Genomic DNA, 19333 nt, shown 5'->3' with positions numbered 1-19333 from the left:
TTTCTTCAGAAAATAAACAGAAAAATATGCTTAGACTTGTACTCTGGAATTACTGATTGTGTGCTTAGAACAAAAATATCACCTAAGAATTGGAAAGTATTATGTGAGAGGTGTCCAGTTTGAAGCAGCAACACGAGATTTACAGTGATCGATTTACTCTATACCAACAGAAAAAAGTTATTTGTTCAGTATTTTCTCAAACCTTAGGGAAAATCCTAACATTTTCCTTTAAAATAATGTTATTACAGACAAAAATTACACAAAATTAAAATTAATTAGTGAAGATCAATCTCTCCCATGAAAGCTAAGCTAGTTCATAATCCAATTACTCAAAATAATTTAAGGACTCTCAAAATACACTCAAATTTAATTAAAATAATTTCCTAAGAATATTTAGCCTTATTTAATTCTGAAGAACAGTTACGGTATGTTATTCTGCCAACTAATAGTTCACTACAACTGCAAAACACCAGCTGGAAGCTAATTATCTTACACTGAAATAATATTGAAAACAGGGTTTCTAACTAGAAGGATGTAGTTCTCATGAATACTGAACATAAAAATACTTAATCCTACTGCAAATAAATTCTTCTAAAAATAAATTGACAATTGATTAAAACAACAAGATTTTTAATTTCTAATATCATAAGCAATGCTACTTAGATCAATATTCTGGTCTAATTTGAAATTTAAGTACAAAAATTTAGTTTCTGCCAACTCTTATTATACAGATATCCCCATTACCTCAAATACTTGTGCACCTCAACTACAATCTTTCTCAGTTTTACCCATAAAACATAAGACTTAAATTTAAGCACTTTAAGTTCAGCATAATTATGAAATAAAGAAGAAAACAAGATTAAGCTTCAGTTTGCCTAGGGAAAATGTCTGAGAAAAACTACTGCATCCTCAGTCTACCTTTAATAATTTCAAAAATATCTTGGACAACAGACGTCACTAACACATTCATCCAAGAATCAACTCATATAGCAACATATTTACAAAAGCAAGAATCTCTTTATATCAGAACAAGAACACTCATTCGTAGCCAGAGTAACAACTGATTTGAGAATCTCTAACTCCAAAGACAAAGTAACTCACATTTATTTTGTATCAGCTACAGGATAACTGTGGAAACACTGACAGGATACTATTGCAGAATAGTTCACAGCTGTTTAAGTAGTAAGGGAAAGTTCCCCCTTGAAACCTCTTCACTAGCTAGATGTGAAAAAACAGTAGCCCCGAGTTCAACAACACATCAATGCAGCTACAAATATTACCCTTTCTAGAAAGAATTTATGAAATGTAGTCACAGAGTACACAATTCACCACTGAATTATTTAACAAGTGAACAGAGTTGAGTTTACTCGGCTGTGCTTAGGCTCACAAATCCATACAATTTAGAAGCACATACGAAGCATTTACACTCCACCTAAAGGAGAAACAACATAATTAGAATATACCAAGGAAGAACTTCAGATAAAATGCGTATTATTGAGGTTTACTACTTTGACTAAAAATTTCCATGTCATTAATTATTAAAGACCCCTGACTTTTCTGACCCTTCTTCTCACCTCAGCTATTTGAAGGCATGCAAAATGAGTCTTATGACAGGTATTGCTAAAAAAAAAAAAAGTCTTCCTAGTGATGTAAGCTCTCAAAACTCAGAGATGTTTTTAGTAAATTTGGGAAAACGAAATTCCAGAAGATTTACACTTAAACTTTTAATTACTTAAAATAGGTAAGTTTAAATTTAATTGAAGTTTAAAAAGTTTAAAAGTGTAAAAGTTTAAGTTTAATTTAAAAAAAAGTTTTAAGTCATTTTAAGTTTTGTTAATTACTGCTTTAGAACTTTATTTCTAACTAACAAATCTAAGTCTATAATAACCAAATTATTTTCTATTGATCTTGCTCTGGAAATCTACCATTAAAATAAAACACTATAAACTTACACATCTTAGAAATACTACATTCTTCAAAGTACATAGCAACACCATGGACTGCGAAAGCACAGGAAATCAGTTCAGCACAGCTCAATTATTTTAAGTTACACAGTGAATCAGTGTGACAGAGCATACGTTACCAGCTCTGTGGCAGCTTACATGTATGCTGAAACACACTGGAAATCAGCTCAGTCCACCAACATCTAAATAATAAGTGTGTTTACAACTTGCTCTAACAACTAACTAATCACCACAAGGTTTTGTTCACTTCAAAAGCAAAACATAATCCTGTAGCTCATTTTATTACAATTTTGTATTCACACCCAGGAAAGTGAAAAATAGAAAGTGCAAAACTTTGAGTTCTTTAAGAAGGGTAAAGAAGTTTGGTAAAGATCAATTTGGCCTCAATATCAGTACTTGTGGAAAGATAAGGGCATCATCCCCTATTTAAGCTACATGATACAGGTCTATTCTAACAAGCACACAAGTCAAGATATTTCTGTTCTGGTGTTATTTGTTTTCAGGTAGATTATAATCACTGATATAAGAGTAAACACTTTAGAGTCTAGAAGCTCAACTGCTATATTTAGTTATGGTAGTTCAAGTCACAACTTACTACTCAGCCTACAGTAAATTGAAAAGTATTTCCAATTTTTATTTTAAAGCTTTTTTGGGTTTTTTTAATAGATTTGCTTATAAACAAGTATTTTGGAAAAACTAAATATTACTTGTTTTCCCAGCTGAGAATTCAGTGGCAACTAGCTCCCTCAGCGACTTCAGCTAACTGTCTTCTGTAAGAAAAATTGGCTCATTTGGTATCCATTTCAATCTGAATAGCTGCTAGAGCAATCTGACTGCAAATTATTTTCAGTAATACGCTTTTTCCCTCTCAAGGTTCTTAGTAGTAGTGAAAAAAAATCCGAAGAAAGAAGCATCTAAGGTTTTATGCCTGATCATCCTATTCAACCATCAAATACTGTAATGTGGTACAAAAGGGTTTTTACATTTCACCTACAGTTCGTATTTTCATGGACAGATGTGCATTGAGATGACAAAAAAAAACCAAAACAACCTCACACAACTCTTTTAGGAAGAATTATTTTAAAATCAGCATCAACATCAAGGCAATCTTGCAAGCTTGCTAGGCCAAAAATAAGCGAGAGATTCAAAGTCTTTAAAGTAACTTATCTGTTACACAATACACATTCTTTTGAACAATTTGACAGCTTCACAATTACTTGTTCCAACTCAGAGAGCAACTCAGTTATATTGGTGACCATTTCTTCAGTCTTCAGCTGAAGTAGATCTGTGCCCAGATAACACAGAATAAATAGATCTGTGAGCACCACTGAGCTCCACACTGCTCACTTAGGGTCACAGTAAGACATACAGCTAGCCCACTCTCAGAGAGAGCCTCAGGTTGGACCAGAAGCCTACCAAAATATTAAGGTACATTACTATCTGGTTAAGACTCTCAAAACTAAGAATTTCTTTCACATGCAAGTAAACTTAGCAATAACTTTCAGCATGACTGATAAGTACATTCATGGACTATTTTTCTTTTTCAAAGTATACAGGTAAAGCAATCCAAGAGCTGTGGTGACCTTTAGATGTGCAAGTATTCAGTATTATACATGCAGAAACAGAAAATTTATTGAAGACTACTGTAATCTCAGCGCACACATTTCAATATTAATCTCAGAGTCAGAAGTGTTGAAAAACTTAAATAGATGAAGTAGGCACATGACCAAAAAAAGGCCAAGTCAGGGACTAAAAATGACATGTTCAACAAGCAAGTACTATAAAAAGACATATTTAGTAGTACAAAAAGCTTCATGTCCAAGTAAGGCGTGTAGTCCAAAATAAATGTAAATTCAAGTAAAATGTATATTTTCAACAGAATACATTACTAATCACTGGAAAAATCTCGTTTTCAGATCACAATCAAATGCCTAAGAGTTATGCTTTCATTTCAGTAAGTGACTGAATTTAATGTAAGTCATGTTGCACACACATCATATATCAGCCCTAACTGCCAGTAAATTTAGAGATCTGACCAGGAAATATGAAAGTGCACTATCTTTTTTTTCAATTCAATCAGGTTTTTTAGAATTTAAAAGGTCAAGATTCTCATAAATGATCATGAGAATCTGTGAGCAGCCATTGTTCAAAAACAATAGTTTGAAATGAAAACTAGAAGTCAGAATGACAGCAAAATTGTTAGCCTTAAAGCTTTTTTTTAAACTGATAACAAATACCAAAATACCGAGCTTGAATTTCAACAAACTAAAACAGATGGTCCCAATCATCATAACTTTCACTTACTTTCTGTACCTTAGGAACTTCAGTTATGCTTTAGCAAAATCCATCAAATGTCTAAAGCACTAAACATTTATTACAGACTTTCCTCTTCATTCCTGCCCAGGGAAGTGGCTGAGTCACCATCCCTGGAGGTATTCACAAGATGTGTAGAAGTGGAGCTTAGGGACATGGTTTAGTGGTGGATCTGACAGTGCTGGGTTAAGGGTTAGACCTCAACAACTCTGTGATTCTGTGATTACTCAAGGCAGAACAGTCAGTCAAGATCTGACAGTCAGCTATATAAGAACTACGGCACCTCATGCAACTTACTTGTCCCACTCACATTTTCAGTAACTTTGACTATTTTCTATTGTCCCTGCAGCACCAATTAACATAGTTGTGAAGACCTATAGCATCAACTGTATTTTATGCATTCACACAATTGTTTCCCAAGTCAAAACTAGCTGAATACACTGGCATCATAGTAGTATTTTGATGGAATTCATAACTGGCAATATAGCTCTTCACAAGTACTTTGCCTTTAAGATTTTTTCAAATGTATCTAGACATGCACACATATGTACACACAATAGTACTCAGGATTTAATATGCTTTCTGCTTCAATAGATTAATAAATTCTTTCCTCCTACTTGATAAGAAGCAAAATGGCATTAAATGGAAGCTTTCCCAGATGAAGCTATGCTTCATATCACCTAATTAATATTTAGCACAAACACTGTTAAAATCTGATCTACCAGAACACAAGGAAGAATATGCTATAGGGAAAAAAGAAAAAAGGGCAGCTGGGTTCTATCAGAACATTTGATTTGATAAATCTGGCTTCTCAAAGGACATGCCACAAGAGCTCCATGATTCTGTGGACTGACTGAAAAGCAAAGTACCTCTCAAGTGCATCATGGTGTTAGCCAAGTGATTGAATATGTATGATATAAACAGCTTTGAAACCATATTTACTTGTTATGCTGGTTTAGGATAGAGATTGACCTCACAAACAGGAACCATTTAAATGCCAGAGAGACTTCTGTGACTTCACTCTGAATGAGTAAGAGTTGAAGAATGTAATCAAATTCTGTACAGGTTTAAGACCTCTTAAAAGTCAGGCTTCATGAACAAAAATGTTGATAACTCATCTCCATTTTGCTGTCCGCAAGATTCTGATATGTTCCCTTGATGCTGCTGATTATGCAGCTGATAATGCAGATTTGCAGTGGTAGTAATTCTGTCTTACTAGTAGATGATCAGATATTCATACAGTGGATGTATTTCAATATCACTTTCAGAAGCTTCAGAAGAAAGTTCCATGAATGCTACACTAATCAGTGAGTTTTACACAGGATTCAAGTGTGTTTTGAAGTCTGCTATGAAGTTTTCAAATTGTAAAAGAAATTTTAATATAAAACAGGATCTCCCTTGATGCCTGATTAATGTCAAAGGTAGATGTCGCATCAGGCACAGACTGAAATTTTATTAAATGATCTAATGAAGGAATTCCAGGAATTACACTACCACCAAGAAAAAATGCCCAGTTTTCTTATGAAAGGGATGCAGGACAGCAAGAAGATTCTTACCATTAACTACAGTCCACATTATCTACAGTAGGATCACGCTGTTATCTTCTAACCCTCCCTGCAGTATCCAAGATGGTAGGACTTACCCTCTACCACCCATTCATGCTTGGCAGCTGGAAATACTACCTCAAAGACAGGTTTCAGGAAGAAAACAAGTATATTAATCACCTGTTGTAGGTAATTTGAGAGTGTCTCTTACTATGCACGGAAGAATAAAACTCCACATCTTAAGGTGAAAATGACTGCTATCAGAAATGCAGATGTAGCATTTCTGTAGATGTATCAGAGTAGCAGGTTTTAGAAGCTCAAAGTATAGTCTTCCATAGCCCAGATCACCATAAAGATCCAGCTCCAAAACACCAAATCTCTTCAACTGAGAGATGATGGGAAAAACAGGATTTGACAAATGAGAGTCTTGAGTGAGCCCAAGACAATAACCACGCACTGTGAAAATTCCATCTCTCAACACCACCACCAGTTCTCAAAAATTAGGACTCACATGGTTTTCACTGTATTTCCCCCACACACACCCAAAAGGTTCTTCGGGCAAACATCAGTTTGTAAAAGTAGCATATGAGAGAGTACATCACCTATGTAAACTTGTATTTTCACTGTGTAATTGGAAAACTAGCCAGCAGAGGGGGCACAAGTTAATAAAATCTGTCCTTGTATGACGTGATTGAGTAACAAGAACATAAACATGAGGCATGCTCTGTTTGAACATTATGTCAAAAAACCCACACTAACTGGTAAATACTTATTTTGTAAAACTGCAAATACCTAAACAACCTTAAACGATTATGTAAGTACAAATAAGGAGTCAGCCACTCAACCCTGATCTAACTCTGTGTTTAAAACAACAGTTAGGTCATGGTTTCTGACACCAGTGACAGCACATACTACCATTTCAATTCTCCCTTTTTTGCTGCCCATCTTTTGGAAGGCCCAGACACAAACATTTAACTGTATTACACACATACATATAGATTTTTTTCTCTGCGCTCCACCACCCCATCCCTCCTTTTCTTTTCAGGCTGAAAGGTAATACTCATGTCAGGTGATTTTATCTTTTGGAGAAGACCTCAAAAACAGAGTTTTAAGAACATCTGCTAGTACTGATCAAAGTCTGAACTCATGCTTCCTTTAATTCACCATCTCTTTCCCCGAGGAAATGGAAAATGCTGTTCAAGCAGTCATGATTTCTCCTGCACTTATTCACACTCTGAAAGTCTGGGTATGTGAGGTACGGTAGCTCCTACAAGAGACCTTTCTTCCATGAGGTGAGGAGATTCCAAAACCTAAATTCAGCTATGTACAGCTGTCCTTCCCTACAGGTTGCAGCAAGATTAAAGAGAAAGTAATTTTTCATGTCCTAGACAATTCTTTAGTTAACTATATTGCAAATATCTAAGAGTTTCTCTGAGGCCCAAGACATGCACTAATCACAGTTTCTTATTTGGAATGTCTGTGGAGGATTACAAAGTAGTTACGTGGATTTTGCTTCACCCCTTACCGGCATTGCAGATCAGCAGTAAAAAAAAGCCTGATTTTTTACACATGCAGTTAAGACACTGATGGGGTTGTACAACTGAGACTTTATGTATTTCAGATGACTGGAATAAGGAGCTGCTCCTAAGCAGGTTTTTAGGTTTTTTTTTTAAAACTAACATTTATGGCTTCAATTAACTACTAAAGCTTCAAACATATGTTGTCCTGACATACTTGTCCTGCCTAGTTTCAAAGCACTACAGTAAAAATAAAAAATCTAGTCAGACATCACTTACTATCATTGAAAATATGAGAGAGACAAAAGAGTTATCTGAATTAAATATGACACACAAAAAAAATCACAGAAATAAATTTAAATCATCTGCTTGATTTGCCTGAGCTTGCAAGTTTGTGTTCTATAGGCAATGATTTCATTGCATAGCCATCTTGAAACAAGTGATAAAAAAATTCTCTGTGCCTAGTATCATTTTTATAGATGCTTATAATTTTACATATTCTGGGTTCCCAAGTCTAGCACTGAATGTACTGCTTAAAGACTACTTAATTTCACATCTTCAGTCATTTTGGAATTCTGCTCAACAAGCTTGTAACTAAGAACAAAACCGAAACTCAAAAAAGCAACCCAAGGCAGCCTGGAAAGGAGATGCAATGCAAGAGATGACAGTTTTGGAATACAAAATGTCCATACTGAATAGTACACATATGAAAACAGAAAGCATGTATGTCAAGGAAGCATGTATGTCATGTTCATAATGAACAATAAAGGAATGAAGAACACATGACAGAATTTACTGAGACAAACTTCAAATCCCAAGACACACTGATGTCTTCATGTGTCTAAAAATCAAGAGTTCCCAACATGACTAAGTCATAGTTTCAAAAATGCTACTTTAATATATCAAGGTTGCCCCTGTTTCTTCCATCTAATAACAAATTTAATTGAGTTCTCAATAACACATTATGTAAGTGATAACTTCTTGATTATTTTCTAGGTGTTCTAATTTAGACGAGGTCCTTGGTAAGTTTCAAAAACAATTCAGTCTTTGAATCTTTCACTGTTCCTGACACTTACTATGTGACCTTTGTAAAAAAAAAAACACCAGCCCCAACAACCAATAGAATGGACTTCATATATAGCCAATCTCAGCAAGTAACTAAACAGTGAAGAGAAACATTGAAATGAAGAACAAAGTCACTAATGTTTGAAATGTGTGAACGTTGATGTGACAGATCAAAAATTTGGACTGTTCCTTACAAATCAATTAAAATACACAAATAGCAATACAACTGTGATCACAACTTGTACCTTATTTTTAAGGTACTGGAAATTGGCACTTAAAAAAAAGATGCATCTGTTAGTTGCAGATTAGTAAATAAATCACTACTGGAATCACCTGAAGTTGGATAAATCAACCAACAAATCCTAGCTGTTTTCAAAGTTATTTGATTGAATACAGTAAATGCAAGCTGCTAAAAATAGGTTGTATTTGATCATCTATCAACTTGAAGCAAAAAGAGCTAAAATAATCATCTATAAAAACATAACTTAAAAGTCAGTCCCAAAGAATCTGGGTTTAAAGGGATGATTTTGGTCATATTTCCTAAAAATACATCTGAATGTTTTACTCCAAAAATAACTAACCTTGTCAAGCTCTGGATCCAGTCCCTAATTATTGCAGCCTTTCTGCTTCACAGCAATGACTTTACATACCTGGTCCTAGCTCAGTCAGTGCAATTCACAGTGCTAAGTCAGACCTCTGTTCTCCATATACTGGAGAGGGGTAATGAACTAAACAGTTGCCAGCACACTGAGTAGGGAAAATGCAAAAAAAAAAAGCTAAAGTGAACAGGAGGAAAAATCAAAGAGAGTTGTATACAAAATTCTCCCCATATTTTTGGGGGCATCAATCCAGAACACGGAGAAACTGACAGAAAGATGCTTATTGACTAATGAATATTGGGCAACTCTTCTGAATAACCACCCCAAGACTGTCCCCATAACTCCCTCGTGGAGTTTATACCACAATAGTGGGAGCAACTTCACCCTTTTAAAGCAGATTCTGAATCCTTACAGTTCACAGTCCAGCTTACTAAAGATCTGAATCAACCACTGATTTATTTTACTACATGACATCACTCACAACTTGCTTCAAGTTCGGCACAACTATGAGCACACACGAGGTCATAAGTTAAGGAGCAGAGTGAGCAGGTATGCTGGATATGTTTTACATATAGTGATGAACGTAGTCAAGTCAGCATTCTGGGAATCAAAGCCCCAAGATAGTGGTTGAAGAAAGAGATGGTCCCTTTCACTAATAGTCTGTATGCTGAGCAAAAAAAGAATGTCAGTGTCCTAAACTGATTCCAATGACAAGTATTCTGGATTTGTTTAATGTAGGCTTTTGGCTCAGAAAGACAATGATGCACAGTATATTCAGACAATTTATCCTCAAATATTATTGGATGAAATCAAATTAACACCCTGCTCTCCACAAGCTGTAGCAGTTACAGGTAGACAGAAAACAACACAAATTAAAGGACATGGGAGTGGCTCACTGAGCTGACACCAATTGTGATGATTCAGGTTAAAGTTTCCTGTCCACATTAACAACATGACATTAAGCATTACTTTTGATGTGTATGTCCCTGAATCACTGCTAAAACCCCACACTAGACAACTCATCTGCACTACAGATCCTGGTAGACTAGACTTACAGAAGATCGACAATATTAATGCCATGGGAATATGTTAGATATAGTCAACACTTATATCTAACACTGCAGTATTGATTTTGACAAACCCTCTGTCCACTCATAGAGAGTTCTTGTCTATCCAGCGTCCCAAACAAAATCATTCAAGGTTCTTGACTAACCTCTTTCCTGTCTATTTTAATTCATCTGTAGGGACTAACCTAGTTTCCCCACTAGAAAAATTTAGGCTTAACTTTATAGTGGATCGTACATTTCTGTAAGCTAAGGCAAATCAATTAACTGAGGCAGAGATGCCACCTCTAAAATGAAAACAACAGGTCCTTAGATAACAGATACTTGATTTCTCATTAAACTGAAATTGCCTATACAATATATTTTAGAAAAATCTAGTCCATTAGCTGCTAACTTTACAGTTACAGAGTGATTATATTAATTCCTTCCATCTTAATTAAAAAACCACAAGCAATAATAGAGAAATTGAAATCCTGGTTGCTCTTAATATTTGTCACTATAATAGTAAAAATATGCTGATACACAGAATACACAAACATCTGATATCCTTTGCAGACATCACAAATACCATACAGGATGATCAGGAATCTTTGATGGCTCACAGGCTAGTCCACTTTAAAAAATAAAGGTCTTTTCATATATATGATTAACCATAAATACACATATAACCAGGTTGTGAAGTCTCCTTCCCTGGAGGTCTTCAAGACCCGCCTGGACACATTCCTATGCCACCTGATCTAGGTGGATCTGCTTCTGCAGGGCGGGTTGGACTAGATCTCTAAAGGTCCCTTCCAACCCTACCATTCTATGATTCTATGATTGTATCTGAAGCATTAGTTCTTCTTTAAATGAGACTGTTCTATAATTTGACCACTAAAAATTGGCCCCACAATCATGCAATGCAAACTGGACATTTGATAAGAGTTCTGTATAGATGCTGACACTCACAAAGTCACATGGAATTCCAATCTGTTGCATAAACAGTTGAAAGTAACTTGGAAAAAGGGTCAGACAATACAATACTAAAAATTACAACGTGAAGTGGAAACATTAATACATTAAGTGGGAGACACAGATATGGGAATATTCAAGGAACTAAAAGACTCACTGTGTTTTCAAAGGTACTTCAAGAAAAAAAGCAACTGCAAGCCAGACTCACAAGCAATACAATCATAGTTTCAACTGAGCCTCTGTTGGAATAAAATTCAGACACATACACAAATAACAGCTCTTCCCTTCAAGCTGCAGAGGTATGGACTGCCTACAACAGAAATTCAAGACTGAATGTAACTATTCAATAAGAAAAGCAAAAACAAGTTTAAAGAGAATAAACATAACAGAGACACTGGCAAAAAAAACCCCAACATACTTGTGATTCACAAGACAACCAAACTCCTGGTTCTGTATCTGTATTTGCTTTGCCTCCTTGACAATTGGCTGTGATGAAGTGCAAATATATTTCAAAACTACATGAAAACTGCAACTATGAGACATGTACCTTACCTTTAAGCACCCAAACAAGAAAGCTAGTATATCCAAGGAGTCTATAATGATTCGAGGCAAATATGTTGTTCCAGATAGAAAGTCAAGACGAGACAAAATTTTGGTACTCAACTGTCATCAGACTTAGTTTGATTATTTTTTAGTGAATCCAAGAACATTGGACAGAGACAGAAAGCTGTATCATCTGCTTGAGCTTTGGCAGCATGACTATGCTCATCTGACCCCTAAAAATCAACACCACAATGAACATGTTATGGCAGTGCCCCTTCCAAATCAAATTTATTGAAATACTGAGCACTTAAGGATTCAAAGAGGACAAAGCATATTTGATATTCAGAACACAACAAAGTATCTCACTGCTTTCTGCTACTGAAACAGACTGATGAGATCATTTTCATTGGAAAAATAGAATACTTTGTGTAAGCTTGTTTTAACTTTTAAATTCTTCTTTAAAAATATACTGGATTAGAACTAGACAAGTGATTTTAAGAATGAATAAGTCTGATATAATTATTATTATTGAGGCTTTCAGTGAAGTCTGTTGCTCTGGGAAGGTTGAAAGGTATGCAGTTCCACCTCTCAACATGAAAAACACACTTGAAATGACCTCTTTAAAGGATACTAGGAAACAAAAATAACTAAAAATTATAAACATTTCAAGAGCAGATAAGATTACATGTTTAAAGGTTACAGCCTAAAGAGTATAAATGGGAAGCAATATGTTCAGTTTCAACATATAGGAGGTGAGAAAGACTGACCTCTACGAGCACAGCACACACAGATCTTTGATAGTAACACACGTCTAGTTTTACATCAAAACCATTTCTGTACCAGAAAAAACAGGACTATGAGAAACCCTTTCTTCTATTTATCTCATTACTATGCTTGCTATGTTATTTCCTACTGTCTGAAATTGTCTCATTTGGTTTTCTTCGGGAAAGGCTGGGCAGGAGGGGGGAGGGGTTCAGGGAGAAGAGAATGGGAGAGCTGCTCTAGAAGTGTAAACCTCTGCCTCTACCAACATGAGAAGTAAATTGCCTGTGAAACTGTGCCAGAATGACATAGCAGGAAATGCTAACCTAAACTTTGGTTCCAAATTTGGATGCACACTCAACACAGGCCACTCCACCATCATGTTTATAACACCAGAACACCAGGACAAGTCAGGCTTGAAGGATTTTGGCTTTTGAAAGCAAGGAAATCATAGAATCACAGAATGGTAGGGGTTGGGAAAAACTACTTGGAAAATAAAACTGCTCAACAATTCTAAAAAACCAGAACATATTACTGTAAAAGCATAATGGATGCAATGTTAGAGGACACTATTTCACATGTGTGATTGTTGGTTTTTTTTACAGCTCAGCAGATCTCAGGCACAGACAAGCACATAGCCAAGGAGCCAGTCTCCAATGAGAGACTTCAACAAAGATGTTGTGTGCCTACAGTCACAATTAGTCTTGATCTTCTAGGTCTGCTATTTACATGCATTTGAAATACTACAATATTTAAGTCACTGTGGCAAAACATGCTGATCTTTACACCAACAGTTTCACCATGTGAACACATCAGCAATACTGCTACTGCAGCTAAGAAAAAGTCTAACCATATATTCAGAGAGAACTATAGAGTAGCAGTTAACCTAAGATTATATTGTTTGATGGTCCATACATGGTATGAATAAATCTTTGGGGGAAAAAAAAAGTAGTGTTTCAACGCAATGTCATTATATACAGGACACCTTCCAATTCTGAGGTCAGAAATAAGTCTTTCCAGCCCTTAGCATATTTTTAAGTTCCCAAAACATTGTTAATCGGTTCAATTACATTTGGGTTTTAGTTGGCCTCAAAATTTCTCAGTTATGCTTTTGTAGGTATGTGAAATGCACTGCAGAAAAATAGGCTTTCAACAGGACTGCACATAGCCTGTTAAGTCATCAAAACAGTGTTTCTTGTATTAGTCCAAATCCAGAGAGCACCTTACTCATCACTGTGAAGAAAAGATACCTGTCTTGATCCACTTGGATTACAGAAGCATTATAGTTGGATTTTTTTTCAAAACAACTAAGTTAGTATGTGTTTTTGTCACATCAAATTTGTTTAAAAGTTAAAGTCATCTCTAAATCAGATATAGCATATCAATAATAATTACAATGCTGAAGAATATAAGATACTCTAATGAGATAAAAAGCTCATGAGAAGCCTGAGTTATTGAAAAGTGGTGTTTCTAGCTTCAATATTAAAATGAAATTTCACCCTGAAAAAAATGGAAAAATACCTCGATGTCTCAACTCAACCACTTTGAAATCCACTCAGATAAGTACATTTTATCCTCTCAAACTCCATTCTATGCAATATTGCTGAAAAAAAAAGTTGTATGAGACCTTCATTATGCAAATAACAATAGGCAAGGTGAAACACACAGGGTATCAAGAGAATCAGAGCTTTAGCAATTTCAAACATTCATCAGATTCAAGTTTTGGTAGTGCTGTGTTGCTCCTTTGCACATGAGTATTAAAACACCATTGATACATATTTTACCTACCTTAGAGCTTAGTCTTAGAAATCACTACAAACTGCAAATAGTAGTAGTAGTACATGGATGGTTCAATTCAACCACGTGTTTACATTTTTACTGTATTATAATAATAGCTACATTGTTCATGTCTTCTGTTTCCACAGAAAGATAAATGTATCTATTAATATTTAACCCTTCCACGAACTATAACAAGCTGCACATTTGCCTCATATAAACCCATTCAGTTAAATTATGATTACATATGTACTGCTGAAAAAGCTATAGCCGTAAGACTTGGGAATGTATTCCAAGAGGACAGAAAATCTGCTAATAAAAGGTTCAGTATTTCAAACCACCTGGAACAATGAAAAAGCTGAACTGGGGAAAATATGACAAGGCGGAGTCAATTACCTAAGTGCAAACAGGGCTAAGTGGAGTGTGATATGACTGTGAGCCCTAACTAAACTTAATGTGCTTAAATTAATTTCTACCTGGAGACATCCAAATCCTGTATTTTGTTTCAATAAAAAAGCAGATTATGAAGAGGACTACTATTTTTAGTAATCACTAAAAGCTGACACCTTGTTTGAAAGTTCATTATTCTGCTACCATAATCAGCAAAAAGTATACTACAGAGGAGAAAAAAATATATATTATTGGACTCAAGCAATTTAATACAGAACTCATTAGTCTGAAAGTGATGTAAAAAATAAAGGAATAGTCACCTTAAAATAAGTGTACTTTCCAAAATGTTTTGTTGTCAAAAAAAAAACCTTCACAGAAATGTGGACCTAACAACTCTAGGTAAGACAAAAGGCTATATAAAGCCATACCACGGCATTATTATCAGACATAGCCTGCAAAAAAATCTTCCAGGTTCCTGACAATCTAAATGCATCGACAGTGTCCCTTTAAGATCCAAACATGAGATACTGTGAGCAACTAATACAGCTGTACACTTTGTAACTCAATCTTCAGGAGCCACCCAGTCAGTACTTATTTACTGCAAAAGTCATATCATAAATACTCATATTAAAAATCTGAAAATTAATGTTGCAAGACAACATGAAGCAGGAGATTTTCCTCAATTTCAGAATGACCGTTCAGCCATCACTCTTGTTCAGGAAGTCAGCTGATGGAGAACTCTGGTCTACTTCGAAAGAAATCAAGTGTAATGAGTCACACTGCCATTTATACAAACAGTTCGTACTCAGCAGGGGGACATCATGCTGTTGGATGACATAACCAGACAACTCCATCAAGCTTGTATCATATCTTGTCATTTGTATGTATAATAAAAATCTGGTTTACAAGTCACACATGTGAACAAGTGGATCTTAGCAAGTAACTCAGAAGCCTGGCAATATACCAAGAAATAGGAAAGATAGTGAAAAGATGCAAAGCCGAGAAATTTCCCACAGAAAAGCTTAATAAAAGTTTGGATTTATTACTTCATGTAATACCACACCTGAGATCATTCAAATGTTGCATTTTTGCAAGATTATATTCTCCTCTAAGATAATCACTCTTTAAACATCTGTCTGATATATTTTACTTAACTACTACTCTATGGTCTCAATATTTGTAACTGCTTTTAAAAAAAAGTGATTCAGTACTTTATATTCTGGGTGAAAACTCTTTCAAACACAACTGAGCATTCTGATCACTTTTATTACCCTGCATTCGTAATTTTCCCTCATCATGTATTATGTTTAAATACTCATATACCTTGAGCAAGTTTTAAGTAATAGATATGAACAACAAAAAGCTGATAGGATAACATGACAGTGTTCAATGGCCAATGTGAAGTTGAGGAAAAGTTAACTGCCTTTAATCTCATCCTGCAAGTGCTGAAGGACTAGTTAAGCGCTCCAGAATTTCATCTGATTTATGAAAAACTGCTACTTTGATTCAGTAGAGCCAGAACAGGAACCTGTGACTTCAGCAGCAGATGATGACCTGGCACTTGCAATATATTCATCTATTTTTGCAGACATTAAAAAGATTTAGAATTTCTATTTAGTCACCTGACTGCATATGTGGAACAGGGCAGCCAGCTCCACATGCAGGACAGGGCAAAAAACAAGCACAAGCAAGGGTGGGCTCAAGTCCAGAGACTTATAACCAAGACAGAACAGACACTGGAAAAAGTCATTGCTCCACAAACAAAAAAGCAGCTACTTGCAGTAATGAACACTACTAGTGAGTCAAAATAGTCATGACAATTAACGGCCCACTTGAGCAGTTGAGCACAGTTCACCATGCACAAATTATTTGACATGGGTTTAATTAGAATAACTGTCAGTACCAGTGGGAAAGAGCAAGTACTCTGTGTGTTCCTACAGTGATAAGCGTTCAAAAAAGCTTTGTATAGCTCATGTAACTAAACAAAAACATCAGAAAATGGGAAAGATTAGCACACAGATGTATAAGAGGACAGCAGATGGTAATAGACAAAAAAATAACCATGTGTGGAACTAGCACCTTTTTTTTAAGTTTCATCACCAAACTGGCTCACTTGATCTCCTAGTGGCAAAGCCACACAATGCAGCATGAGTGAAACTTCCTTCCCAAACAAATATGACATGTTGTCATATAGACTGTTTAGACTGGAAAGGGGAGGAGGAGAAAGTGGACCAATTTTCACAATCACGGTCAATCACACGTTAAACACCAAAAGCAATATCTAATCCAGAGAGTAGAGGGATCGTTACATGAGAACAATAAATGAAAGAGGAGAACCCAGTTAGTGTGTCCCATGAGAAAAATGTATGATATACTTTGCCCAATACTAATAACATCCTTTATGTGAAACAAATTCAGGGTTTGATCCGGTGCCAGAAAGAACTGGGTACCCTTCCGAAAGTGCGTTTAACTTGGTTTGTTTTTTACCAACTAGTACTACTGAACAGAATGCCGGCTCATCCCAAAAAGAAGCCCTACTTTAAAGGGATAGCCACAATACATTGGAAAAGCACAGCTTCTCAGGGCTCTGATACAACATGCAGATTTATAAAAATACAGGTAGGCAGAAAAAAGCTGTAGTGAACTCATTGGAAAGAATGGGTTTGGAAAAAGTTGTGCTCCATTCAGTACTTCTGGACATGTAGTGGTGTCCGAAAAACAGTTCATCCTCCAAACCGTACTTTATACAGCACTATATGGAGAACGTAAATTTTCATGATCCCACCTGGTTCACCAGATAAGCTTCTGAAACATAGACTCAGAGAAAAAAAAGGACAAAGTTTAACTGAGAAGGCCAACTTGAAAGTTACATCAAGTTTAAAAACTGAGAGTAATAGAAGTTTAAAAACCAAAAAGTTGGGTATCAAACCATCGTCAATGACTACATTTCTTCCAACTATCTGATCTCCGCTTTCTTTTGAAGAAGCCCCCACATTATTTGATGAAGATGCCACTTTGGACAACTAGTTAATTGTTGTCTCTGAGAAGTTTGTGGTTTACCATTTTTCCACCTATTAATATTCAACCTACCTGCCCATAGTTGTCTATGCCAGTTACTAATCTATTTAAGTTTAATAAATCAAAAGCTGTCCTTAGGGACTGGCCAAGAGTCGTAAGTCCTTCAGCTTGAAGGTTTTTCAGTTCATTCATAAACGTTGCATGGTTTTCCTTCCAGCCAGCCTGAAAAGAGAAATGTAAGAAGACTTATTTTCCAGATGTGCAGTTTACTCTCCTGTTAAGCTATAAAGTGCTTTCCTTGCTGCACGACATCCACTACAAATGTTAACAAAACACCTTAGAAATTATTAATATTTTGTGTCTTTCCATAAAGCTCGAAATTATGTACTCCCCTTAAACCTTAGAGCTTCCCATCTGTCAAATGAAGATTCTGGATTTGTTCCACAGGACAAATTTCTGTGAAGCCATCGATGCACAAACCTTACAGCTATTTACACCACTCTCCCACTGCCCTTTCCAGAGGGAGCTCTGGATCGACCTCCAACAGGTTCACCGTCCTGTGTCATGTGGACCCACCACCCCCTTCCTCCCTGCGGTACGTCCCCCCACCCCGCCCCCGGCTAGAGTGAAGGAAGTCCCGTCCCCTTCCGAGTTAGGATTCTCTGGGCTGAAGTCAGTCCTTCCCCCGCTCGCCCCTTCCAAGCTGAACTCTCCTTGGAGTTGCTGTCACTTCTACCAACTTGAATATCCCCCACAGTTCATTGCTGCTCGCACACACCACACAGGGAAAAAATGTCGGCCATGTTGATGTCAGCGCTGCCGCCGCCGCCGCCGGAGCCCGTGCGTGCCGAGCTGCCCCGGACCGCCGGCAGCCCGGGCGAGGAGGGCGGGGGGGCGGCCGCCGGCAGCGGCCCGCGGCGGCGCGGAGGGGCCGGAAGGAGGCCGGGGGGAAGCGGCGGGAGGGGCGGGGGGGGTGGTGAGCGGCGGTTACCTTGATAGCGTAGGGAGGCTCCTCGAAAGTGACCAGCATGTACCTGTCTCCTCTGCTGGCCGGGTCCCGGGCTCGGAGCTGCGGCGCGAGGGACAAAGCAGAGCGTGAGCCGAGAGGCGGCGTTACCGCCGGAGCCCCCCCGGCTCGGCCCTCCCCTCCCTGCCCGCACACACACGCACTCCGTCCCTCCCGCCCTCGCCCCGCGCCCCCGGCCCAGGCAGCCCCCCGCGCCCTGCCTCCCCCTCCCCTCCCCGCGCAGCCACTCTCGCTCTCTCTCGCCTCTTCTCGCAAGGCAGAGCCGGTACCTTCATGAAAGTCTCTACAGCGCCTTTGGCTATGTCCAGATAGGTGGTGCCCAGATGGGTGCGCTGGTTCATGGAGGCGGACGTGTCTATCAGGAAGAGTAAGATGGGCATAGTGCGGAGGGACCGGCGGCCGGGCGGCTACATGGACAGCGGGCAGGGGGCTAAAGGGGGAACCGCGGGGCGAGGGGAAGGAAAGGGGTGGGTGGGGGAAGAAGAGAAGAAGACGGGGGACAGGAGAGGAGTAAGTGGCTGTGAGTGCTCTGCACGGGGAAGGGCGCCTCCCCGCTGCCCCTCTGCCGAGGCGGGGGGGAAGGGGGGGCAGCCCTGCCTGCCCTGCCCTCCTTTGTGTGAGGGGCCTGCTCAGCCCAACACAGGCTGGTTTATGAGGGAGCGGCGGATAGGGCTGCGCTGCTGCTAACCTTCCCCCCCACACCACCTTCCTCCACCGCCGCCCGCCCTCCCCTCCCCCTGTTGATGTTACTCAGAAGTTTCAGGCGGAGCAGCCGCAGCCCCACCACCCCGGCACTTTCT

General features: G+C 37.9%; 1 protein-coding gene across 4 annotated transcripts in view; it reads right to left on the bottom strand.

Annotated features, from left to right (window-relative positions):
* INTS6 (integrator complex subunit 6) overlaps window positions 1-19333 on the bottom strand; it is a 45559-nt gene extending 26226 nt beyond the window's left edge. For 3 of the 4 annotated variants that reach the window (XM_061994222.1, XM_061994238.1, XM_061994247.1), the window contains exons 1-3: window positions 18803-19235; window positions 18498-18575; window positions 17579-17728 (exon numbers count right to left, since the gene is read on the bottom strand). In XM_061994222.1, the coding sequence (XP_061850206.1) occupies window positions 17579-17728; window positions 18498-18575; window positions 18803-18913 (339 nt within the window). In that variant the 5' untranslated portion in view covers window positions 18914-19235. Of the gene's footprint in view, window positions 1-17578; window positions 17729-18497; window positions 18576-18802; window positions 19236-19283 lie in introns of those variants that run through there. The other variant, XM_061994229.1, reaches the window with a different exon arrangement.

This window comes from Colius striatus, chromosome 1, assembly GCF_028858725.1.
Source record: "Colius striatus isolate bColStr4 chromosome 1, bColStr4.1.hap1, whole genome shotgun sequence".
NCBI classification, from domain to species: domain Eukaryota; kingdom Metazoa; phylum Chordata; class Aves; order Coliiformes; family Coliidae; genus Colius; species Colius striatus.
This window is presented reverse-complemented; position numbering and strand designations above follow the sequence as displayed.